The sequence below is a fragment of the Diabrotica virgifera genome, chromosome 5, assembly GCF_917563875.1.
Source record: "Diabrotica virgifera virgifera chromosome 5, PGI_DIABVI_V3a".
In the NCBI taxonomy this organism is placed as follows: Eukaryota; Metazoa; Arthropoda; class Insecta; order Coleoptera; family Chrysomelidae; genus Diabrotica; species Diabrotica virgifera.
In genome coordinates this window covers 5,670,672-5,698,400 of record NC_065447.1, presented here as the reverse complement: position 1 = coordinate 5,698,400, position 27,729 = coordinate 5,670,672, and the positions used below count along the sequence as shown (strand labels likewise).

Genomic DNA, 27,729 nt, shown 5'->3' with positions numbered 1-27,729 from the left:
TCTTGGTGTAAGGAAGAAATCTTCTAGTATTCTTACATCTTTTTTTTTAAGAAAAAGTCCTAGAGACTTGTAATTTGGAACCTAGGTTCCTGGTTGTGTTACATTCAAATCTTCTATCGGGTTTTAGGATACTCCATTCTATCAGTTTTATTTCTCAATTACTTGTTTAAAATCAGACAATTTTTATTACAAATATTTTATTTAAAAAAACATACAAAAATACAATAACATTAATAAATATTAAGAATAGAAATGTCAGTCACAGCCGTTAACAATATCTATGTACATTTGTTGTAAAGGTTGGAATAAATTCATTTTCTCGAGAATGGATGATTTTGGAAAAAAATCCCGAAACAGGTCAATTTTTATTTTTAAATTACGACTTATTGGCATATATATCATACTAGTGACGTCACCCATCTGAGCGTGATGACGTCATCGATAATTTTTTTAAATAAGAATAGGGGTCGTGTGATAGCTCATTTGAAAGGTAATTCAATTCTCTATTCGGTAATATAAACACTAACATAATTATTTATACAGGGTATCCAAAAAAATTCTTTTTGAATTAAATTTATTGACATAAAAAGAAGAATGTGTGTAATTTATTTAATTCAAAATACATTTTACTGCTATTAGAAAACAGGAAAAAATGTTTATTTGGCAAATAAATATTGTTTTTTGCTTAAATTCAATATTAAAGCCGCCACCCACCAGCCTCGTGACAGTTTGAACATTTAATTTAAGCGAAAAACAATGATCATTTTTCAAATAAACATTTTTTTCAGTTTTCTGAGAGCAGTGAAATGTATTTTGAATTAAATAAATTACATACATTCTTCTTTTTATGTCAATAAATTTGATCCAAAAAAATTTTTTTTGGACACCCTGTATAAATAATTATGTTAATGTTTATATTACTGAATGAAGCATTGAATTACCTTTCAAATGAGCTATCACACGACCCCTATTCTCATTTAAAAAAATCATCGATGACGTCATCACGTCCAGATGGGTGACGTCACTAGTATTACATATATGCCAAAAAGTGGTAATTTAAAAATAAAAATTGACCTGTTTCGGGATTTTTTTCCAAAATCATCCATTCTCGAGAAAATGAATTTATTCCAACCTTTACGTGCTCACTGTATAAACCTTTAACGGGGTATACAGGGTGGTGAATCGGAAAACGGGCCATAGGAAACTCAATGTAAAATTTTAAACTGTTGAATTCCTGCTTCCGTAATTATATTACATGAAAAGTCATGAGAAATTATTTGTAGAGGATTGAAATCTGTATTAAAAACAGAAGTTACAATTGTTCTACGATTTAAACACATTCCAAAATTTTGAAAAATATAATGTATTTACTGCAGTAGGTATGTGTGGGCATGTTAGGCCACACGTTACTATTTAACTGACAGTGAGCACACTATTGACTGAAGAAAATATCTTTATTATTAATACTTTCTCCTTAACTGAGGGTATCTGATCAACTTTATCGTGTTTTAAACAATAAATGATAAAATAAATAAAGAAATTGACAGTTCAAATTGTTAATATAATAAATTCATTGTCACCGAATGCAATCTTATACACATTATTGCACTGTGTGTGGCGTAACTTTGGCGTATTTCTCTGAAAATTGTATTATATTTTTACAAAATTTTGAATAATTATTGTTCGTAGAACAATATTAACAGTTGTTTTCAATACAGATTTCAATTCTCTACAAATAGTTTCTTATGACTTTTGATGTAAAATAATTAGGGAAGCAGGAATCCAACAGTTTAGAATTTTACGTTGAGTTTCCTATGGCCCGTGTTCCTATTCACCACCCGGTACATATAATTTATTAGCGACATAAAAATAGAATTTTAAGAAGAAAATCAGGACACAGTTTCAGATTAATGAGGAAAGTCTATTTTCAGTAGCAGACGGAAGAGTTTGTCGTATGATATCACTATTAGGTGCTCAGGGCTATTGTGGAGTGATTTTTCTTCTTCTACAATAGACATTATTGGTACTGTATCTATGTACCCACTGTCTAGAGATTCTGTTTATAGGTAAAATTACATATCTTGATATGAATGCCTAAGACTTTGTCTTTGTTTATTAAAATCTGCTCGCTATTCCTCCTCCTCTACTATCGGAATGAGAACTCAGTTCGTCCTTGTTTTTAAAAACAATGTTAATGCTTTGGTAAGGCTCTGGTATTATGTTGAACTTCCACGGAGAATGCTCAGTTATTTCTTTCGGAAAGTAAGGCCGGTGTGAAGCTAAAACAATAATTAAAATACTTGGTAAAATAATGCATAACTTTATTTAAATTGTTGTTAATATTTTCATAATATCAATATGAAAAAAGAAATCTAATAACCATAGAATTTGTAACATCAGAACGAACTCCGAATATTCAGCAAGAATACTCATGATACTATAAACAACAAGATAGGATCTTCCCGTAGCGCAAATACGTCCGAGTTCGCGCATCGCATGACGTAACTGGAGGCCGGAATTTGAATTATTGTTGTTAGCTGATAATCCATGCTGTATCGTCGCCCCCGTTAGGTAACATATTCCGATTCGATTTTGTTGCATAAACTCACTTAAAGAGAGTTCCTTATAACAAATACACGGAGTGCCTGGAGGTGCAGCGGTCGGAAAATTCGTTAAACAATTTTTTAAACAAATTCAAAAAATAAATTTTTTCACTTCGTATAATTTTTTTAGATTCTGTGGGTCAGTATGAGCCAAAAAGGTCTCTTGTAATTTTTTTCTAAAATTGACTGTTGTTGAGTTATACGCGATTTAAACTTTGAAAAACGCGAAAATGGCCATTTTCAAGGCTTAATAACTCGGTCAAAAATTATTATTATGAAAGTCAAAAAGTGACTGAATCAAAGTTGAAAGCCCCCCTACAGGACCCTGAAGAAATTTTGTCATTATTTTATTACTGAGTTGCTATTTTTAATTGTTAACCATGAGCGCTAAGTGAGGAGGCCGTCAATGTGAGTGCAAGTGAAATGCACCATTAGACCGCCTATATCCAGTTACCATGAAGCTTTCATTCGACAGCTCATTTGTCATACTGCCTAATACATATAATGACGGAGGAATTGTGTTTACGGACCGACAGACGGACGGACGTGGATAATTCAACGTTTTTACATTTTTTCAAAATTGGGTGATAACAATAGTTCGAAATCACTTTTTGAAATCCTTGTAAAATTCTTAAACAAATAATTATCTAGCATTATTTCCACAGTTAAATTACTCATTGTTTCGCGTTTACTTAAAAAAGGTGTTGCAGATGGTGTGAGGCTAGCTGTAATGATTTGAGAAAGTTGGAATGGCACGTGGAAGACGGATATATAAGAAGATAAAGAGTCAGGGCCGTACCGATTTTAATTTTTTTCATAAAAATAAAGGTATTTAGGAAATTTCAAAAAGCTAAATTATATTTAAAAAAGTGATTATAAAACAACGAAATAACGTAAATAGTCAATTGATGTACTGGTGAGGCAATGCCTCACCTGCTTCATAGGACAAGCCGCCACTGGCTGATTATGGAGGGCAAAATTGAAGGAAAAAGATTTCCTGGTAGATGACAAATATCCCAGCTGAAAAATATTCCCGACTGGACCGGGTTAAACACACAGACGCTTTTCAGAAAAGCAGAAGATAAAGACGAATTTGCAATGGTTATAGCCAACCTTCATTAATAGATACGTAGAAGAAGAAAATACGTAGAAAATTCCTATTAAATAGAGTAAATAGCAAAGAAATATCACAAAAAGTTTCAGAGCAATAATACTTATATCAAGTTAGTTACCTACCTTCAAAACCTACAGTCCAGTTTCCAATATACAACCGTGGAGCCTCTATAGCATCTGTAACGTTTTCTTTGTGCAACAATAAATTGCTGATTATCTGCAAAGCGCTTCCTAAATTATTCGCTGAAAAGACGTACCTTCTTCCGCAAATATACCAACCGTCCAAAATTAAAACCGGCATCCTGCTGTTCATAGTGTCCTGGTCTTTTTTATCTTGCAGATAGCCATCCGGAGATCGTTTGCCCGAACCGAAAAATTGGTACATACCCCTAAAATCAGTATAATACTTACGTAGGTATATATCAATCATTACGAATCATAAAACTTAATTTGACAAATTTTTGGATACCTGTACATTTTTTTTTTCGAAAGGAAAGTACTGAGGAGAATACTAGGACCTGTGACAGAAAACGGAATCTTCAGAAGTTAATACAACAACGAGCTTTATCAACTTTATAAGGAAACACCCCTGTCAGACTTCATTAGAATACAAAGATTGCAATGGGCCGGACATGTGATAAGAATGGGAGAGGATAGGCTACCAAAAAGAGCACTGAATGCTAGAATGCAGGGAAAGAGACCGGTTGGAAAGCCAAGAAAACGCTGGGAAGACACAGTAAACAGCGACGCACAAGCCCTTTTAGGAGTCCGTGTATGGAGAAGAACAGCCACAGATAAGCAAGGGTGGAAGCAAAAAATAAAGGAGGCCAAGGCTTAATTTGGGCTGTAGTGCCGTAGAAGAAAAAGAAAAACATTATTTTTATATCTTATTGACCAAATCATTGAAAACGACAAACAGGCACCTTTTGTAAAATTTTATTAAATGGGGTCATATGGCAAATAATACCTTAATTGAAATCACTTTGCATTTTAGTACGATTAATCATATATGTTTCAAAACAGAGACGGTTCAATTATCAATAGAGACAGTGTAAAAAAGTACCTACTAACTATTTTTAATAAGTTGGTAGTATTGAGCTCTTCTGAAATATTCTTGAATATGTCCGTTTATTTTTCCAGTTTATACACTAATAGATTTCATTTCACAGAAGAGTGCTTACACACGGAAGAGAAGCTTTGTACAAATCTGTACAAGCTAATTCAAGATATTTGACCAGAAGAAACAATGCCAGATGAATGGAAAGAAGGGGCTATTGTACCAATCCACAAAAAAGGAAACAGAAAACAATGTATTAACTACCAGGGAATAACGATCCTTAATACCAAGTACCTACTTGCTAAACATCATATTTTATGTATATGATAGACCTGGATCTCGCTTACCAAAAAAAAGTTTATTAATAGCAATATGCATATCTTGCAACAATGATCAACTCCACAGGTGATCACTTCCAGGATATCAAAATCAAAATAGAAAAGGCTAGAGAAAATTTTAACAAAATGAGAAAAGTGCTCTACACAAGAGATTTGAAGTTGGAGCTAAGAGTTAGGTTGGCTAAGTGCTACGCATTTTCGACTTTATTTTATGGAATGGAAGCTCGCACCTTGATTGCTACATCAATGAAAAAACTAGAATCATTCGAGCTGTGCATGTACAGAAGGATACTGAAAATTTCGTGGACAGAACACGTAACAAAGAGGTTCTGAGAAAGATAAATAAAGAAATGGAAATGTTAAATACCATCATTGCAAAATAAGAAAATTAGAATATCTGCCTCGGACATATTACACGTGGAGAGAGATATAACTTGCTCCAATTGATTATGCCGGGAAAGATTCAAGGAAAAAGAAGCATAGAGAGACGCAGAATATCGTGGCTGCGCAACCTGAGAGAATGGTACGGATGTATATGTTACCGTTAAAACCTGATTTCAGTTAAAACCCGAATTTACTAGGAAAAACTAGTTTTAACTAAGCGCTTTACACAATTCTAGTTTTAACTAGTCAAAACTAGATTTGACTGCTAAATTTCATTTAGAGTAGTTTAAATGGGATTCTCTTGTGATTGCATATCGATCAAATCTACCTGACAGCGACTATTCATTTCTGAATGCAATATAGGTTTGGACACAAGACCTCTCTTCGTTTTTATATTTTTACTCTTCTTCCGTTGACAGGTTTTACACATTGGTATAAAAGTATTGATCATATATCAATAAAAAGTTATATTTGCCTATTTCCTGGCGGTTTCAGTCTTCAACCTAACCCGATTTCCATGAAAAATAGCGAACATATTTTCGACAGGTACATAATATTTGATGGGATCAATTTTAGAAGCTAACTTTTTTATTTCGCCAGCTTCAACAATTCTAAATCATCTTAGTCTTCAATTTTGTAATGGTGTTTTCTGGGCAGACAGTTCCGCATCTTGTACTTATTAATTTATTATATATGCTTTTGGTCACAACATTGTAGTGACTTTCTTTCTTCTCTGTCTCTTCCATTTGTAAAATCATTTCCAAAACACGTTCTTTTCACGTTCTTATATCTCTGCTCTCAATCTGATCTTCGATATTATTACTAATGGTGAATAATACACAGTGGTGTAATATAACCAATAAAAACGATGCAAAACAATCAACAGTTTCACACACTACTTTACTACCGATTGGCCGCCTTCGTCATTAACACTACCCCGAACAAGCCGTAATACATACTTGTTTCTTGCAACAATTTTGACTGGTATTCACCAGTAATTCCAAAAAAGCTACTTTGAACTAGTATAAATTACTCTAAATGAAATCCATTCGGGATTACTAGTTTTAACTGAATGTAGCAGTCAAATCTAGTTTTGACTAGTTAAAACTAGAATTGTCTAAAGCGTATAGTTAAAACTAGTTCTTCCTAGTAAATTCGGGTTTTATCTGAAATCGGGTTTTAACGGTAACATATACATCAAATGAACTTTTCAGAGCAGCCGTTTCTAAAGTCCGAATAGCTATGATGATTGCCGACCTCCGTCGCGTAGATGCCACTTGAAGAAGAAGAAGAAGAAGTATACTTAAAACAAAAATTTACTTACGTTACTAAAGAGACATAATTATCTTCTGCATCCATAACAGCAACATCTGAAATAGTTCCTTCGTGAAATAAGTTGTAGGTAGTATTTTCGTGTTGGTAGTACTGAATAACGTCCACCAACTCGTGGGCATAACTGGGATCTGCAAAGACAGCATCGTTTAAATTCATCTTCTCCAATTCGTTAAGAGCGTCCACAAGAAATTGGCCGACCGATTCGTCATTCTGCGGGACGTATATTTCGAAGTTCTTAAATTTTGTTACTTTTACTGTCTCCGTTAGTGCAGTTTCGTTAAAGTTTCTCAAAAGTGAATGCAGTTCTGAAAAAGTTATGTTGGTATGTTAGAAATATTTATTTGTTATACAATGAACGATAAAATTATTAGACATCTGACAAAATTGACCTTGTTGTTAAAAACAGTTTATACAGTGACCTTAATCAATCGCTTTCTGTCTTTAAAGAGCTCTAATAGCTTCTATATGAGATTCAAGACATTCATTGGACACTCTTGGATATCATCTGGATTAATACCGTCCCAAATAAGGAATGAGGAATGTTGGATGAGAATGTAAAATAGAACTAGTTGAACGAAATAAATTAAGATTCAAAATGATGCAATAAAAAACACCAGAAATGGAGAGAAAATATAACGAAAAAAGGAAACAAGGCAAAAGAATTATATGAATAAAACAAAGAAAATACAAAAAAGGTAAATTGAAATGCATAGAAGAAAGCTTTGAAAATAGAGAAATTTTATCAAGTGGAGAAAATGAGAAAAAGTTTTACACCTGTACCTACACTACAAAAGCAAAAATGGAAGGAATTAGTAAGCGACAAGGAAATACTGAACAGATAGAAAAAAACACCTTGAAGAGCGTTTAAATAAAATACCCACAACATAATATTATGAATAAGAAGAAGAACTGAAGGAAAATACCGATGAAGAACGATTAGAGGTGAGGCAAGACCGCTTAATAAAAAAGAAATAATAGAGAAACTAAAGAAAAGTAACGGCCCATGAAAGGATGAAGATTCAAATATGGAGGTTAAGTACTACTTTAGGCATTTGGAAAAGTTGCTGAGTTATGTGACAGTGCCTCTGAGCAATTTGCACTGCGATTGGCCTACCTAAGCCTTCATTGCAACGTTGCCAATTCTAATAGCAGGGCTTATGGAGAAGAGATGATTTTGATCTTGTGCTTATTGACACTTTAACTAAAATATCTTCTTCTCCTTCAGCCGGTTTGCATCCACTTCTGGACAAAGGCCTACCCATGATCCATTCCACCATTCTTATCTGGTTTGTGCTCTTTGGTGCCAGTTTCTCCCCACTTTTGCTTTGATGTCGTCCAGCCATCGTTTTTGTGGTCTTCCTCTACTACGACTGTGTTAGCGTGGTCTCCAATGTACAATGTTTCTTGGTGGTAGCGGGTAGGTACCCCTCTATGATCCTGATAGAGGGTATAGTTACTTAAGGGAGGTAGCGTCCCTGCCCATGCGAGCTCCTGGTCTTTCCTCCACTCCATACTTAGAGGAAACCAGGCCCAAACCCCAGTATTATCCTACCTAAACCCAAAATTCCTTCCCTATACCCCCTCACACTCGCCAGGATGGCGAGTTATGGCGAACTCACTCCAAATGAGTTTTAAAAAGTATGAAAGTAAATATTTTAAACAATAGTGCCTTTTCTGGTTATTTATTTACCTGTGTCTGATAGGTTTGCAATGCGTTCAAGAGTGGTCGCTAGTGTATTTTGTAGCAGGTATTGGCCGGTTTCTAGAGGACCAAATATATTTTCCTGTTTAGAATTAGTCACTGCTTGAGCCAATTGTATAGTTACTTTGATGCCTTGCCTAAAAAGAAACGGAAGTAAGCACATATTTAATAATGTAAACTAAAGCGGGAAAATTACCGGGACTGTGCTATATAGGGTGAGGCAGATAACTGGCCTATTAGAAATATTTAGAGAACTAAAGGCAACATAATCATGAAAATTGGAATGAAGGGGTTTTGAAGGGTGATCTATTTAATGAAAATATTTTCATCAATTTGCCACTTCCGGTTATACCGGAAGTTGCTTAAAACTTCGTTTTTTTAAATGAGACACCCTGTATATTTTTACATTTTTGGATTCTCCTCGATGTCTTCTTTCTTAAAATATGCGGTTTTGTAATTTTATACAGGGTAGTTTAAAAGCTAATTACGTTTTTTTATTAATTTCGTAGCAACTTTCACACCCTGTAGAATTGTAGTAGTTGGATATCAAAAACTCTATTTATGTTAAAATGATTTTTAATATAGTCTACTATTATTAAAAATTATTAATATAGCAAAATATTAAATTTTAGTATACAGGGTTGGTCGAAACTCGGAATGGGGATTTTCTGAATTTTCTTAAATGGAACACCCTGTATTTTAGTATTGCAATGAAAATACATTTTATGGTACTTTTTTATTTCTTAAGCATTCCCTATACCTAAATGCTTTAATTTGTGCTTAATTGTTAATCGCGCCAAGAATGTTAACTACGTAGGTATTTTGATAGCTCAACCATTATTGGCAATTTTAAAGATCAGTCTAGATTAATATGTATTTATTTCCGAAAAATTATTTGTGATTGAATATTTTCACGGCCAACCTAATAAAATTTCACGTATTTTTTGTTGAAATTAATGTTTGGCTTGAATCACCAATAACTCACAAATTAAAGTAGTTAGGTATAGGGAATGCTTAAGAAATAAAAAAGTAGCATAAAATATAATTTCATTACAATAATAAAATATAGGGTGTTCCATTTAAGAAAATTCAGAAAATCCCCATTCCGAGTTTCGACCAACCCTGTATACTAAAATTTAATATTTTGCTATATTAATAATTTTTAATAATAGTAGACTATATTAAAAATCATTTTAACATAAATATAGTTTTTGATATCCATCTACTACAATTCTACAGGGTGTGAAAGTTGCTACGAAATTAATAAAAAAAACGTAATTAGCTTTTAAACTACGCTGTATAAAATTACAAAACCGCATATTTTAAGAAAGAAGACATCCAGGAGAATCAAAAAATGTAAAAATATACAGGGTGTCCCATTAAAAAAAACGAAGTTATAAGCCACTTCCGGTATAACCGGAAGTAGCAAATCGATGAAAATATTTTCATGAAAGAGATCACTCTTCAAAACCCCTTCATTCCAATTTTCATGATTCTGTTTCCTGCAGATAAAAGTCCTATTAGAAATATCTCGTGAACTAAAGGAAACAGAATCATGAAAATTGGAATGAAGGGGTTTTGAAGAGTGATCTCTTTAATGAAAATATTTTCATCTATTTTCTACTTCCGGTTATACCGGAAGTTGCTTATAATTTCGTTTTTTTAAATGGGACACCCTGTATATTTTTACATTTTTGGATTCTACTCGATGTCTCCTTTCTTAATATATGAGGTTTTATATTATTATACAGGGTAGTTTAAGAGATAATTACGTATTTTTATTAATTTCGTAGCAACTTTCACACCCTGTAGAATTATAGTACTTTGACATCAAAAACTCTATTTAGGTTCAGATGATTTCTAATATAGTCTACTATTGTTAAACATTATTAGTATAGCTATATATTGAATTTTAGTATACAGGGTTGGTCAAAACACGGAATGAATATTTTCTGAGTTTTCTTAAATGAAACACCCTGTATTTTAGTATTGTAATGAATTTATATTTTATGGTACTTTTTTATTTTATAAGCATTCCCTATACCTAACTGCTTTAATTTGTGAGTTATTGGTGATTCAAACCAAACATCAATTGCAACAAAAAATACGTGAAATTTTATTAGGTTGGCCTTGAAAATATTCAGTCACAAATAATTTTTCGGAAATAAATACATATTAATCTAGACTGATCGTTAAAATTCCCAATAATGGTTGAGCTATTAAAATACTTACGTAGTTAAGATTGTTGGTGCGATTAAGAATTAAGCACAAATTAAAGCAGTTAGGTATAGGGAATGCTTAAGAAATAAAAAAAGTAACATAAAAATCATTTCATTACAATACTAAAATACAGGGTGTTCCATTTAAAAAAACTCAGAGAATACTCATTCCGAGTTTCGACCAACCCTGTATACTAAAATTCAACAATTAGCTATACTAATAATTTCTGACAATAGTAGACTATTTTAAAAATCATTTGAACATAAATAAAGTTCTTGATGTCAAACTACTCCAATTCTACAGGGTGTGAAAGTTGCTACGAAATTAATAAAAAAAACCTAATTATCTTTTAAACTACCCTGTATAACAATACAAAACCTCATATTTTAAGAAATAAGACTTCGAGTAGAATCCAAAAATGTAAAAATATACAGGGTGTCCCATTTAAAAAAACGAAGTTATAAGCAACTTCCGGTATAACCGGAAGTAGCAAATAGATGAAAATATTTTCATTAAATATATCACTCTTCAAAACCCCTTCATGCCAATTTTCATGAGTCTGTCGCCTTTAGTTCTCGAGATACTTCTAATAGGCCCTTTATCTGCCTCACCCTGTATACCATGTAGTTAAAAACTCATACTATATACCATGTAGTTAAAAAACATCTTAGACAACCATCTTGGTCAACTGAAGTCTGCCAAGTGACCAGTTGACTAAGATTTCGGGTAGGGTTTCGTAATGTTCCCGGAAAGTATCCTCTAACATCGGCTTTAAGCTTTTACAATTTTACGCAAGAATGTAAATTGAATTCTAATATAACCACTGTTTGGTTTTGGGGCTATTTTGCAAGTACACGAGTTCACTGATGATGGACCGATAAGTCTGAAAACATTAATTCTGAACAAAGTGTAATCCATTTACATTTTGAAGATTTTTAATTAAATTATACCTACTACTTACTTACTATAAGTAGTTTTTTATTTCGATGTTAGAGTTATTTAATAATGGGTTTTTTGTACAACCGCAATGCAATTTTTATGGCACTAGTGCTTTAAAATTTTTATGGCACTGCAATTCGTATTGATCGTATAGGCAATTTTGATGTAATGTCAAAAAATATAAAAATGGAATGTCAGTTAAGTTCAAGTAAAAGTTTTTGTAGATATTGTCCTGTAATTACGTTTGTAGAAAAAATATTGTATGATATGCGTGTTAAAAAGTACATTTTTAAGGCACTCATGTGAATTGCAGAACTCGCTATCGCTCATTCTGCAAACTTTCACATGCGTGCCTTAAACGTGTACTTTTAACACTTATATCATAAATAACTATTAAAGTATAGATAGAAGCAAACCTATCTAAAATTGTGCATCCTGAACAATACAAGAGCAGTGTGGAAAGTTCTCGGTCCATCTATCATTACTTCACTAATACAATGCTGTTATTGAAAAGACGTTGGACACAATGTTTGAACCAAAGAAGAACATTTTTCTTCAATAAAAAACTCATTTCTCCATTTATAGCTACAGAACTTTTCACATCGACATCTCATTTATCACTAATAGGCCTGGATCCCGCGTACCAAAAAAGTTGATTAATAGCAAGCTGAAAATTTGTTAATAGCTTAACGGTGTCTAGTCGGACAAACTTTGATGTACGGGAACACTGGAACAGGGGAAGTTTTAATTGTGGAACACTTTAAAAATTTGAAACGTCAGATTACGAAAACGTCAGATGTATTTTGACGGGCTTGATCTTGCTCTTCTTCTAATTTGTCGGACAGAACATAAAATTGATTTGTTACCCTTTCAATAAACTTTCATGCAACAATCGGAATGCTATTACTAACCAACATAATTCCTGTCATTTGACATGTTCTTCGTGTTCCACTCATTAAAAAGCCCAGTTGTCTTGATTTTTGCATGAGAGTTTAATGAAATGGTAACAAATCAATTGGAAGTTCTGTCCGACAAAATACATGGAACGTTTTCGTAGTCTGACGTTCCAAATTTTTAACCTGTTCCACAATTAAAACTTCCCCTGTTCCAGTGTTCCCATCCAACAAAGTTTGTCCAACTAGACACCGTTAAGCTACTAAAAAATTTTCAGCTTGCTATTAATCAACTTTTTTTTGTTACGCAGAATCAAGGTCTTTCTCTGATCTAATAAATCAGATCAAAATATTACCTGGCTAAGTTTGCTGCAGGAAGTACTAGATTTTTCCAAGGCAGTTTTCCAAATTTTCTATGTACATAAGCTAATCCCAAAACACTTGTTGGTATATCCTTGGATTGAAGCAATTTATGCGAGAAATTTATTACCAGTGGGGGATTTTTCTTTCTGTGATTGTAAATCAGTATCTGGCCTTCGCTAAAAAAAATAAAAATCAGGCATTACTAAAATGTTAAGTTAAGCCGCAGAGGAATAAATATTTCCCTGTAAATTTATTTGAATGAATATGAATTGGTCTGAATAAGAGATACGCTTTGAAACGATTTCTAAAGCTGCCAAAATGAACCCTCTCTCTCCTATGGCGCTACAGTCCAAGTTGAGCCCTGGCCTCTGTTTAATTTGTATGCAGAAAATATCTTCAGAGAAGCAGTAGAAGACATAACAGAGGGTATAATTACCAACGGTATAGTCATCAACAATCTGAGATACGCTGATGAAACAGTTCTGCTAGCAACGGACTAGTTTGATTTGCAGGCATTCCTACATTCAGTAACGCACCATAGCCAAGAAATGGAAAATAAATATAAAGAAAACCCAATGGATGGTCATCAGCAAAAACAAAAATTTAGAAGACTAATTTTCAATCTAATAGCACATAAAACAACACCAAAAAATGTTGTTCCACACCCTACCAGACTGAACAATGGGAACCTTCTCTGGTAACACCTCCGAGGCTTCTACAATTTGCAAGCCATAACGGATGCTGAGACTAACGGTAGAGACGCTTGCTGCACTCTCTGATTGAACTGGAATAATGATGCGGCTGTAGTTTCGTGTTGCAACGAAATCGAAAATGGTTACTCATTTTTGACAAAAATTTAGCTAATAACTTGGCAGATATTAGAATAAATGGAGACATATTGCAGAGAGTATAAGCATACAAGTATCTAGGCTGTTGGGTGAATGAAAAATGTAACTTATCGCATGAAATCAAATGCAGAATAAAGCAAGCGAGAACATCATTTAGGAAAATGCAAAAGATAATAACAGAGAGCTAAAAGTTACGCTAAGAATACGTTTATTACGCTGATATGTGTTCAGCATTTTGTTCTATGGAATGGAAGCGTGGAGCCTCGCAGAAACAATGTGCAAGGGGATTAATTGAGACTTTTGAAATGTGAGTTTACCGCAGAATATTGAGGATACCGTGGATGAACAGAGTAACAAATCAAGCGGCAATGCAGCGGCTAAACAAAGAAAAGGAAGTACTGAATACCATAAAAAGAAGAAAACTAGAGTACTTTGCCTACGTGATGAGAAATTCGAAATATTAGTCCAAGTAATGAAGCTTAAAATAGGACAAAACCTCGCAATTTTTACAGAATAGATCGATTTGCTTGAAAATTTGAGAATAGGTAGTGGATAGTTTAAGGATCAAAATCTATATGATGCCGAAAGGCGCTTTTACCATGGGAGTGGTTGCCACCCCATCTTGGGGGTGGAAATTTTTATATTTTGACTGCAAGAGTTAGTAAAAACATTAAGCAAAAACGTTCTATACATTTTTTTGATAAAATTAATAGTTTTCGATTTATTCGCTATCGAAAGTGTTAGTTTTATACCGAAAAAATCAATGTTTTTAATCAGTTTTCTGCTAATAACTAAAACAGTTTTCGTTTTATCAAAACAACTTTAATTAACAAAAATGTACCTTTTGAAAAAATAAACAAAACCGTTTTTTTTTTTATTTTCTTTAAGACCAATAGTAATCGAGCTATAATTTATTATATGTTGGCTCTTCTTCGTTAAATGTCAAATGCTAAATATTGTAGGTTTAAAGTCAAAGGACGGAAAACTATGCATTTTTCGAGGATAACTTGTTGAAACTAAATTAAAGTATTTAAAGATATGTATCTCCAGAAATAAAAAAAATCTCTAGCTAAAAAAATTAAGTGACTTATAATGAAAAGAATGTCAGTCCCTATTTTTTTCAGCAAAAAAGTGATCGTAAACAACCCCCTAATCACCACCCTAATTAAAACTTGTCATTGACTTGATTTGGTTTTCTTGATTTATATATTGTTAATAGGTTCTAGAAGTTTGATCGGCTTACAATGATTAGTTTTTAAAAAAATGGAGTCAAAAGCGAATAACGAGTTTTTGTAGTTTGGTAAAAAATGTCCTTTTCTTCAGAATAGAAAGATTAGCATCAGAGATACGAAAACATATTTAAATATGAAATTGTAGCTTATTTAATTCCCAAGAAATTAGTTTGCAAAATTTTTTTACGGCAAAAATTGAGTGAGCTATTGACAATTAAAACTTGTAAAAACCACCTTTACCAACCTTTCAATGTCACCTCTTTTTGTGAAAAGAATTTAATATTAATAGCCTTATAGATCTTGTAAAAACCTACAAAATTCTTTTTTAACGAACTTTCTAAGATAAAAAATAAAAAAGTTACGGTTAAAAATCAATATATTTAAAAAAAAAAAAAGGAGAAATCCAATTGGAAGCATAATAATGTAAGTTAGCGGTGTTTTTAGTAATTGGCCTTATTTATTCTTCTTTATTTATGTATTATTAATAGATTCTAGAAGTTTAACTGGCTTACAATGATTAGTTTTTAAGAAAACTGAAGTTTAAAATGAATAACGAATGTTTGCAATTTGGTAAAAAATGCCATTTTCTTCAGAATAGAAAGATTAGCATCAGAGATACGAAAAAATGTTTAAATATGAAATTGTAGGTAATTTAATTCCTAAGAACTTGGTTTGATAAAATTTGTTCTACGGCAAAAATTGAGTGAATTGTAAATGAGTATACCATCGAAAAACATTGATTTTAGACATAAAACTAACACATTCGATAGCGAATAAATCAAAAAAATGTATAGAACATTTTTTGCTTAGAATGAATGTTTTTATTAACTTTTGCGGTCAAAATATAATAAAAAATTTCCACCCCCAATATGGGGTGGCAACCACCCCCATGGTAAAAGCGCCTGTCTGCATCATATTATAGATTTTGATCCATGGACTATCCTCTACTTATTCTCAAATTTTTTCAAGCAAATTGATCCATGTTGTTCTGAAGCTATTTCCTTGTGGCATTTTTATGATTAATTATTTATATGGGAAATAAGCCACAATTAAAATGAAAAAAATAATTTTATTAACGTTTCGACGCCCAAATCGGGTGCCGTTGTCAAAATACAAAATATTACTAAATAAACAAAAATGTTGTTGCTAAGCAAAAAAATTCTTCTAATAATTTATTTAATCTGACTCATTTATATTGGCAATTTAGACATATATTATACATTTTAAAGTAGAAGACTTTAAAATGATATTGCCAATATATATGAGTTGCGTTCCTGGGACGACTTACTGAAAGATAGTTCATTCGATTACATGAAATCAACCCCAACTCAAGAATATCCGTCACAAAAAAATTATAGCATGTAAAAAGACAACCAAATGCAATGACAGTAAAATTCTCGCGTTAGAGACTTCATAGTAAATCACAAGGGAAAACCAGGAAAAAACCTTGTGATACAACGGCACCCGATTTGGGCGTCGAAACGTTAATAAAATTATTTTTTTCATTTTAATTGTGGCTTATTTCCCATATAAATAATTAAATTGATCCATTCTGTAAAAATTGCGAGGTGAAAAGCTTTGGTTCCTTGACTATATGAAATGCAATTATCCAAGGAAAGATAGAGGGAAATAGAGGCTCCGGACGCAGAAAAACATCATGACTTAGGAACCTCCGCCTCCGCCAGTGGTATGGAGTAAGTACCACGACACTATTTAGGTCAGCTGGGACTGGGAACAAAGTAAAGATCATGCGACTGATCGCCAATGTTCTGGGAGGACAAAGCACTTAAAGAAGTAGAAGGACACCTTATGCGAAATGAATCCAGATACTCCCTCCTAGAAGGCATCATACAAGGAAACATATTTGGAAAGGGAGGTTAAGAAGAAGAAGAACATCCTGGTTAAAAACCTCAGAACCTAGTTCAACACAACATCTGTGCAGCTTTTCAGCGCTGCTGCAGATAGGATAAAGATTGCCATGATGATCGCCAACATTCGTTACGGATAGGCACGTCAAGAAGACTCCTAAACATTTAATGCACAATATCAATCAATTGTCTGGATTATCTCAAATGTACAAAAACGATAATCCATCCCTAAATAAGACTATTATTTCAAAAAGCTTTTAAATATTGTAAACTACATTTTAAATATATTTTTCTACAACCATGTTAAAAATGCAATTTTTAGCACTCCTAGGCTATTGATTATGTTCAAAATAAGAGAGCTAAAAGGAACTACAACGTTAACGGGATTTTATTGTCTCATATGGTCAACGGACATCTATGTTTGAAAAAACCGCGGAGTGCTACCATTTAAATGGGTGCGTTTTTAAGAAAGGGGTGAATTAGTCCCTAGGCACAGGGTGAATTAGGGTGAGTTGCATTCACTTTTGGTACAAACACTTCTAAAGGAAAATTGTTCCAGGATAAATTTACTATCGAAATATCATATTTTTAAGTCAAAAGTATTTTTTTTTACAAAAATACATTAAAAAGAAAAGCAAGAAAAAACACAAAAGAAAGTAATTTTGTTTTTAGCCCCATAATTTCTTTCCACATGGATATAGGTATAGGCATTGCTTCAGCAAAAAATAACTTCCATCCTTCCTTTTTAAAATGACGTTTGGTAGAAGACTCCAGGATTTATAGTTTCCAAAATAGAATTTTTCAAAATTTGCCGCTCACAGAATTTTTGAGAAATTTTCCCCATTATTTCGCAAACATTGTTCTGTAACTTTTTTCTACGCATTTCTAGGTATATGCAATGGTACATTTAGTAAAAAGAGAAGTCAATTGCCTTTAAAATGGTCCACTGTGTAAGGTCGTACGACTATTTTTAAAGAAGTTATGCTTTTTCAAGCTTTTATACTTTTAATGATTTTTGATATATTTTATGATTATTTTTTTAAATTTCTCATTATGACTTTTTTCTTGTACATTTAAGTATATACATTTTAGAATAAAAAAAGCTTATTTTCTTTACTTTAAAATGTTGTATTGCAATCACCTCTAGAACTATTTTTAAACAAGATATCCGTGGGATATCCAAGGGGATCCGTAATTTGAGAAAAAATTTAATTTTTTTTTATTTTTTCAATTAGAAGAATATAATTGCATATTGTAACATAATTTTTAATTCTAAATAACTTTTCTTGATAACACTTTTCGATATTGTGGAATATAAAGGTACTTTACTCTTGAGCTAAATTCATATTTTTTAACATACCTCGTACACTATTGATAAAATTTTATATCTGATGATTACATCTTAGGTTTTAGACTATGCAGAGCATTTTATAAAGAATAATTTTTTTCATAAAGTTAATAATAAAAAGTTTTCCATATGGTTCCAACTTAGTGGGACCTATTGCATGTGTATATGTCAAACTATGAAAAAGCATTTGTTTAAAAATAGACCTAGAATTTTTTACAATACACCATTTTAAAGTAAAGAAAATAAGCTTTCCTTTTTATTGCACAATGTGTATACCTAAGTATACAATAAAAAGTTATAATGAGAAATGTAAAAATAATCGTAAAATATATCAAAAATCATTAAAAGTATAAAATTTTGAAAAACCATATCTTACTTAAAAATAGTCATACAGCCGTATACGATAGATCATTTTAAAGGTAATTGACTTTGCTTCCTACTAAATGTAACATTGCATATACCTAAAGCTGCGTAAAAAAAAGTTAAAGAACAATGTTTGCGAAGTAAAAGTGTTTAAAGAGGAAGGATGGAAGTTTTTTTTCTATGAAGTAATGCCTATACCTATATCCCCGTGAAAAAAAGTTGTAGGGCAAGAAACAAAAATGCTACCTTTCGTGTTTCTTTCTTGCTTTTCTTTTGAATATATTTTTGTAAAAAAAAATATTTTTGACTTTAAAATGTGATATTTCGATAGTAAATTTAACCTGAAACAATTTTTCTGTAGACGTGTTTGTACCAAAGGTGAATAGAACTCACTCTAATTTGCCCTGTGCCTAGGGACTAATTCACCCTTTTCTCAAAAACGCACCCCTTTAAATGGTAGCACTCCGCGGTTTTTTCATATATAGAGTTCCAATGACTCTATGAAACAATAAAACCCCGTTAACGTTGTAGTTCCTTTCTAAAATACGTAATCAATAGCCTATCCATACGAGCGTTAAAAATGCTACTTTAAGGCACTAGTGCTTTAAAAATTTTATGGCACTGCAGTTCGTATTGATCGTATAGACAATTTTGATGTAATGTCAAAAAAATATAAAAATGGAATGTCAGTCAAGTTCAAGTAAAAGTTTTTGTAGATATTATCCTGTAATTACGTTTGTAGAAAAAATATTGTATGATATGCGTGTTAAAAAGTACATTTTTAAGGCACTCATGTGAATTGCAGAACTCGCTATCGCTCATTCTGCAAACTTTCACATGTGTGCCTTAAACGTGTACTTACTTTTAACACTTATATCATAAATAACTATTCAACACACTTTAAAACAAATACTTTAAACATACAGGGGGAATCGAAAATATACTGAAGTGTTTTAACATGTTTTGAGGATGAAATGGTTTTAATATCAGCTTATACTTACGCGTCCAAGCCAGTAAGGTGAGGAGTAGTGACGGACAAACAAAATGCAGTGGCTATTGCTGCGTCTATTGCATTTCCGTCTATCAGTGTTGATGTTCCTATCTTAGAACACTCAAAGCTATCCGATGCTACACTACCATGTGGAACAACCTAGAAGTATAAAAAGAATGTTAAAAATTTAATATGCACCTACAAAGGATACTGATTAAATATCTTATTACAATATGTAGCCTGAAAAAAATTGTTACAATATATAGATTTGTTTTTGTTTTGTAGTTAAACAGAGCCTAAAAGCTTACTCAAGCAGACTCAGAAGAATACAAGGTGGATAAATTAGGGACTATATGCCTAATATAGTTCAACCAAGGGAAATTAAAATGACTTTCGATGACTGTAATTATTCACCAACACCGCATTTCAGAATTATGTGTGCTGATGATGTGGTGGTAAATGTATGCTAATGGTGTGGTGTTGGTGAGAAATACTGAAGGCAAGTTCGAACAAAAATTGGAACAGTGTTCCAATGTTCGTTTAAAGATGTAGTTACTACAAATAAAATTATATCTTTTAATGGTGAAATTATTGTGAAAAGTGAGTTTTAAATACCTAGGATCGATATTACAGAGTAATGGGGAAATAGATGGAGATGCATGCAATATAATTAGGGTTGGATGGATGAAATGGAAGGTAGCGAGTGGTGTGTTGTGTAACAGAAAAATTCCAATGAAGCTGAAGGGATAGTTCCATAAAACAGCCATAAGACCAGCTATGAGTACGGAACTCAATGTTAGGCAGTTAAAAAGAAAGAGGAACAACGAATGAAGCAGCATAAGTTAAGATGGTTTGGTCATGTTCCAACATCAAGACGTTAATCACCCAATACGAAGAATGACTGAACTGCGGGTTCCTGGAAGAAGGAGAGGAAGACCTGGGGGAGACGTTTAGGCAGGACACGTCGGTAAAGAGGATTGATGTTGATATGACCCAAGATTTAGAAACTTATGGAGCAATGCAATTGGAAAATCCGACCCCGCATAGAGATAATGGGAAAGGGAATCATGATGACTTAAGACAATCCTTTTGGGTAAAATTACAATGATAAATAACGACATTCAAAAAGTAGTTAAAGTAATTTACAGAATCCTATTTTTTGTTTAGATTATGTTTATATTATAACGACCTCATCCTCGTATAAAGAAGTACTGGCTTTTTTCAAGAATAATGTAATCTAATATCACTAAAGTGGTAGAAACAAGAATTTAAATTGTGACGATTTCAAAATTTTCATAATTTTCCAATGAAATGCGAAACGGTATTTTTGCGAATACTAAATAGTACGAGAATAGTTGTTTACGATAAATGCTTTACGAATTCGTCCTTGTATAGGGTACATGATTTAGTATTTAACTATATTATTTATTATTGTAGTATATATAGAAACAAAAAGACGATAACTTATTTATTTATTAAAGTCAATAAATAAACATAAACCAAAACGTGCCGCTCAAATTGACAAGTCATGCAAGTATACTGTTCACAAAAATAAATATTTATAGACATCATATAGTACTACTACTGAAAAATTGTATTAATTTATCAATCAATCAATATCGTACATATTGTAAAAAGTCTAAGGGGATATGGCGCAAAATCTTGGTCCAATGCTATTTAAATGCATTAATTTTTTGGAATGCTGAGAAAACTAATAAGTATTTTTGAAAAATTTAAACGCAGAATAATTTAAAATAAACATTATAGAAGTTTTCAGGGACTTTCGGCCCTCGATGATGGTGTAATCTTTCATTCTGCGTTTAAATTGTTCAAATATACTTATTAGTTTTCTCAGGATTCGAAAAAAATGAAGGACCAACATTTTGCGCCTATCCCCTTAAGATGCTTAGAATACGAGGGAAATAAAAAAATATTATCCTGTACATAGGGCAGGGACAAGTCCCCGGGAAGGAATATGAGAGGAAAAACAATAAAATAAATAGCGAAACTTACAAAGAGGCGTTTAAAACTGCTCGGAAATGCCTAGCCTAATACACTCACCGGCATGAATAACGGGACCCATAAAAATGGGTTATTTTTGATGTCTCGTATCTCCTAAACCTGTTGTCCGATTTAAATAATTGTTTTAATATGTTATAGCCTTATTCTTTAGCAATATCGCTGTAATAATATTGTTGCTAGACAGGTAAATTTTCATTGTATACCGGGTGTACCAATCAAACTGGGTTTTTTTCTCAATTTTTACAACACTCTGTGTAGTCCATGTGGTGAGACCGCTCCCGTCTGAAAAACATTTCTAATTTGGTTTCTCTGCAGATTCATATTCAAAAATGTCCCCTTTAAACAAATCTGATTGGTGCCAGACGGAATTTTTGGGCAGAAATTGTTTAAACAATTTTTTTAAACAAATACATAAGATCACCTTTTATTTCTCCAAAGAATATATTTTTAGGTTTTTTGGGTCATTCTAAACAAGAAACGTATCCTGTATTTTTTCTTAAAAATTGACAGTTTTCGAGTTATAGGTGATTTAAATTCTAAAAAATGCGAAAATACGCATTTTCGAGGCTTAAAAACTCATATTTAAATTAGTATTTTTAAGGGTGCCAATAACTTGGATTAAGTTTAAACATTCCTTTTCAAGATTCCGAAGAGTGATCGGGTCTAACTTCAATTTAGACCCGATTTAGTAGTTTTTTAATTGTTAATTATGCGTATCTCCTATTTTCCTCCGAAAAATATTTTTTCTAGATTCTTTGGGACATTCTAAATAAAATAAGTTTGTTGACATTTTTCTCAAAAGTTAACAGTTTTAAAGTTATAAGCGATTTAAAATCCGAAAAATGACAAAAAAACACATTTTCGCATTTTAAATCGCTTATAACTTTAAAACTAGTAACTTTTGAGGAAAATGTCAAGAAACTTATTTTATTTAGAATGTCCCAAAGAATCTAGAAAAAATATTTTTCGGAGGAAAATATGAGATTTTTGAAAATAGTGCGCGCCGCACCGTCAAAAAAACCGGATGGACACGCATAATTAACAATTAAAAAACTACGGTCTAAATTGAAGTTAGACCCGATCACTCTTCGGAATCTTTAAAAGGAATATTTAAACTTTAATCCAAGTTATTGGCACCCTTAAAAATACTAATTTAAATATGAGTTTTTAAGCGTCGAAAATGCGAATTTTCGCCTTTTTTAGATTTTAAATCGCCTATAACTCGAAAACTGTCAATTTTTGAGAAAAATCACAAAATACCTTTCTTGTTTAGAATGAGCCAAAAAACCTAAAAATATATTCGTTGGAGCAATAAAAGGTGATCTTATGTATTTGTTTAAAAAATTGTTGAAACAATTTCTGCCCAAAAATTCCGTCCGGCACCCTTCAGATTTGTTTAAAGGGGACATTTTTGAATATGAATCCGCAGAGAAACCGAATTAGAAATGTTTTTCAGAGGGGAGCGGTCTCACCACATGGATTAGTGGAATATTCTAGCCTTTATAAAATATTGAAATTAAAACCCAACTATAGCCCCAGACAGGGCCGGCGATAACGGGCCTGCAAGGGATGCATTGCAGGCGGGCGACCCTGTTTGGGGGGCGCCAAAATGAGCACCTTTTTCTGCTGGTGTTACACAAAATCATAGAAAAATTATTTTCTTTCAAATTTTTCAATGCAATAGAATTTTATTCACGGCTCCAGTATGCGTAGTGTGTGACAAACACTCATTTTCAAAATGCTATGGATTTTAAAATTTAAAATCCAAATTTAAAATTAAAAATTTTAATCCGGAAAATAATTTTTTTAGATAATAAGAATTAAATAAGATATTTACATCCTAATTACATTTTGTACCATTGCCAGAAGATAAAATATCTAAATATAGGTAAATACCTAATTAAACCGAAGGGCGCCTTAGCTAGTATTGCAGGCGGGCGCCTTATACCCTAGCACCGGCACTGGGGCCCCAGATTTTCTTAACATTCTGTTTTTTTATTCATTGGCTTATGTTGGATAATAAAAAAGTTAGGGACTTTTAACAACTAGCCATGTTCTTTATCAATACAGGGTGTTTCTAAATAAGTGCGACAACCTTTAAGGGGTAATTCTGCATGAAAAAATAATGACCGTTTGCTTGATAAAGCTATGTCCGCAAATGCTTCGTTTCCGAGATACAGGATGTTAAATTTTTTCTTACAAACCGACGATTTATTTATTGCTCTAAAACCGGTTGAGATATGCAAATGAAATTTGGTAGGTTTTAAGAGGTAGTTGTTGCGCGTTTTTTGACATACAATTAAAAATTTTATATTCACCATTGGCGTGCATGCGGTAATATGATAGGGTAATGTGACCCGTATGCACGCCAATGGTGAATATAAAATTTTTAATTGTATGTGAAAATATGCGCAACTTAAAACCTATCAAATTTCATTTGCATATCTCAACCGGTTTTAGAGCAATAAATAAATCGTCAATTTGTAAGAAAAAATTCAACATCCCGTATCTCGAAAACGAAGCATTTGCGGACTGCGGACATAGGTTTATAAAGCAAAGGGCCATTATATTTTCACGCAGAATTACCCCTTAAAGTTTGTCGCACTTATTTAGAAACACCCTGTATTGATAAAGAACATGGCTAGTTGTTAAAGTCCCCAACTTTTTTATTATCCAACATAAGCGAATGAATAAAAAAACAGAATGTTAAGAAAACCTGGGGCTATAGTTGGGTTTTAATTTCAATATTTTATAAAGGCTAGAATATTCCACAGGGTGTTGTGAAAATTTAGAAAAAAAACCCAGTTTGATTGGTACACCCGGTACACAATGAAAATTTACCTGTCTAGCAACATTATTACAGCTATATTGCTAAAGAATAAGGCTATAACATATTAAAACAATTATTTAAATCGGACAACAGGTTTAGGAGATACGAGACATCAAAAATGACCCATTTTTTGGGGTGTCCTTTTTCGTGCCGGTGAGTGTATAAGAGTAATTAAGTATTTGCTCGGAAATAATAAGTAGACAAGTAGATATAAATAATAAACTTATCAAAGTCATTAAAATAATGATTATGATCTAGAATCTAGAAGGTGAAATGCGTGCGTAGAATATGTTTTTCTATTATCAAAAGCCCTTTTGTGTTCTGTTATATGGTTGTCAAAGGTTCTACCAGTTTGGCCGATATAAGTTTTTGGGCAAATAAACAAATATTAGCCAGGGAAGTGTTTCTCAGGACCTCACGATGTCCTGACTTGTCCCTGCCCTGACCTATGATGTAGAAGCATAGGTTAGGGACAAGTTCTGGGAAGCAATAGGAGAGGACAAGCAATAAAAGAAATAGTGAAATTTGTAAAGAGATGTTTAAAACTACACGGACATAATATAAAAGTATTTCGCAATTAATAGTGATAATAGATTTGATCTTGAAACTTATTGTATGAGACTCATCAAATAATTATAAAGTCCTTAATGCTAATTGAGCACTTACCTGGTAATCTCCATAATTAATTTGAATAATTAAAGCTAACGTGATAATAGCTGTAAGAGTACCGAACGCAATATTTACATACTTCGAACCGCTGATACAATCCTCGTCGCCACAGGTATACCACTTCCTGTTGATCTTACCTTTTTTCAACGGAATATCTTCTCTAGTCACTACAAAAGATTTCATGTAAAGAAAAATAATCCACGGAAAACGATTGTTTTTCATACATACCTGCAGTGTCGGACATGGTTGGAGTTTAAAGAAAGTTTGTACGAATATGCGGGTTTGTGAAGCGAATCGGCGCGGGTCTGTGAAAATACTGTTTAATGAGTTAACAGTACATTTAGGTGGGCTTTCAGCTTTCACGGTCTTGCGTCCGCGGTGGCCAATACAGAGAAGTGATTCAAGCAGTACATTACATTCCTTAGCGAGCATGGGCGTAGGTGAGGAGGGTCTGATGACCTTCATTTATTTTACATCACCGGCAAATAATTTGTGATTGAAAAACTTTTAATTGTAGATTATAACTATAATTTACTTTTTTTATTTATTTATTTATTGCTAATTTACAATCTACTTCAATACAGTAATAAGTAAATATGATGTATGTTCTTGGCTTGTGGCAGGTGTCGTCCATTGACGACTCTCTGGAATTTACCTAGCAGCCTAGCAGCTAGGTCTTCTGGCCAAAGTCTTTTCAGACGTCCGTCAACCCATGGGGGGGTTGAATAATTCGTCAATGAGATGGTTTGGATGGTCTGCGCTGCGATTCATGTATCTTCTGGAGTGGTCAGCAATCACATCATTGATGAAGATGAAGGGGATGTTGAGGTCTGCATGAAGGGTTTGGCTTGACACATACCATGGGGCTTTAGCTAACATACGAATAGTTTTTGACTGGAATGTCTGTAGTATTTTGGTGTTGGATGGTTTGCTACAGCCCCACAGCTCGATTCCATATGTCCACAATGGTGTGAGTATTGTTTTATAGATGGTCAGTTTGTTTTCTAATGAAAGTTGCGATCTGCTGTTGATTAGCCAGCTCATATTTTTAACTTTTAGGTCGAGGTGTCGTCGTTTGGCTGCAATATGTGATTTCCAAGTAAGTTTTTCGTCTACATGAAGGCCCAGATACTTTACTTCTGTTTTTATTGGTATAGGTGAATTATTTAGGTGTAGTTGTGGACATCTAATTCTTTGATTTGTGAAATTTGCTTGACAATACTTGTTTGTGTTGACGTTTATTTTCCAGCATTTAAGCCAGTCTTCTAGTTCATTGAGATGATTTTGCAATTTGTTAAATGCTAATATTTCGTTGATGTCTGATGCTATAGTATACCAGTGTCATCCGCAAATGTTGCCATTAGTGTATTTTCGCTAATAGGAATATCAGCAGTGAAGATTTGGTAAAGGAATGGGCCAAGTATACTGCCTTGAGGTATTCTGGATTTTATTTGCTGGTAGTTGGATAGAGTACCTTCGTATTTAACTTGGAAGTATCTGTCGGACAAGTATGATTTAAGGAGGAGGTAGATTTGGTCAGTTAGCTGAGTTTTTATTTTAAAGAGAAGACCCTCGTGCCACACTCTATCAAATGCTTGCTGTATATCGAGGAATGCTGATAGTCAGATTTGTTTCCCTTCTAGGCTTTTATTTTGGTGACTAATCTATGGCACTGTTGTATGGTTGAGTGATTTAAGCGAAAACCAAACTGATGATCTGGGATAAGGTTTTCTATAGGTATTAATTGTTTCTATTCTGTTAAGGATTAACCTTTCGAAGACTTTTGATAAATTCGGAAGGAAACTTATTGGTCTGTACGAACTGGCTTCAGTTAGAGGTTTACCAAGGTTTAGGTACCATTATAATTTGTGCATACTTCCATTGCTCTGGAAAATAGCATAGTCTCAGGAGGTTATTAAAAAATAATGGATATTACGACGACACCTTTTCTTGGCAGTTTTTTTAAGATTTCGCCACTTATAAGGTCAAATCCTGGAGCTTTACGAGGGTTAAGCAGGTTGATTTCGTTACGGACTTCGTTTGGTGAACTATAATTTACTATAGATTAACATACAATAATTGCTTGAAAGTTCTCGGACGAAAACTAAATGACAAGAAAAAAATTCACCATCATCAAGCCGTTCAATCTTGTTAGAAGATGGCAATGTCAAGTAGAAAGTAGTAATATTTTTTTGAAGTGGATTAGTCCTCTTCAATTGATTTATTTAATTCTTCAAATAGGTATGTGGAACGTAAAATCACTAATCACAAGAGAACAAGAAATATCCGAATAGAAGAATATTGATATCTGTGCCTTTAAGAGAGAATGTACTTTCATTTAAAATAACAAATAGAGAGCTACTTCATACCCAAAATTGTAGAATAGGATCTACACCACAAAGATAAAAGTTGAAAATTTGCAGGACGACACAAGGTACATATTTCTATCAAAAAGGAATAGTAGAAACACCATTTGGATATACCATCCAAACGATGGAGTCGAGGAAAGCTGGGCAATAATTAAAGCAAACAACTTAGACTCTCCTAAAGAAGCCCTGGGAGAAATAAAGATGAATAAGAGCGCCTTTCCCAAAGCGAAGAACTCCGTGGT

At 32.9% G+C, this 27,729-nt stretch overlaps 1 protein-coding gene across 1 annotated transcript; it reads right to left on the bottom strand.

The window, feature by feature from the left end:
• Positions 1-180: 180 nt before the first annotated feature.
• LOC114331816 (glutathione hydrolase 7-like) lies at positions 181-25,514 on the bottom strand. The gene is made up of 8 exons (XM_050652243.1): positions 25,347-25,514; positions 25,116-25,285; positions 19,608-19,756; positions 12,941-13,123; positions 8,521-8,669; positions 6,820-7,135; positions 3,840-4,105; positions 181-2,279 (listed from the first exon to the last, which is right to left on the bottom strand). The coding sequence occupies exons 1-8, from the start codon at positions 25,360-25,362 to the stop codon at positions 2,116-2,118; spliced, it is 1,413 nt and encodes a 470-aa protein (XP_050508200.1). The 5' UTR covers positions 25,363-25,514; the 3' UTR covers positions 181-2,115.
• Between the last annotated feature and the right edge of the window lie 2,215 nt (positions 25,515-27,729).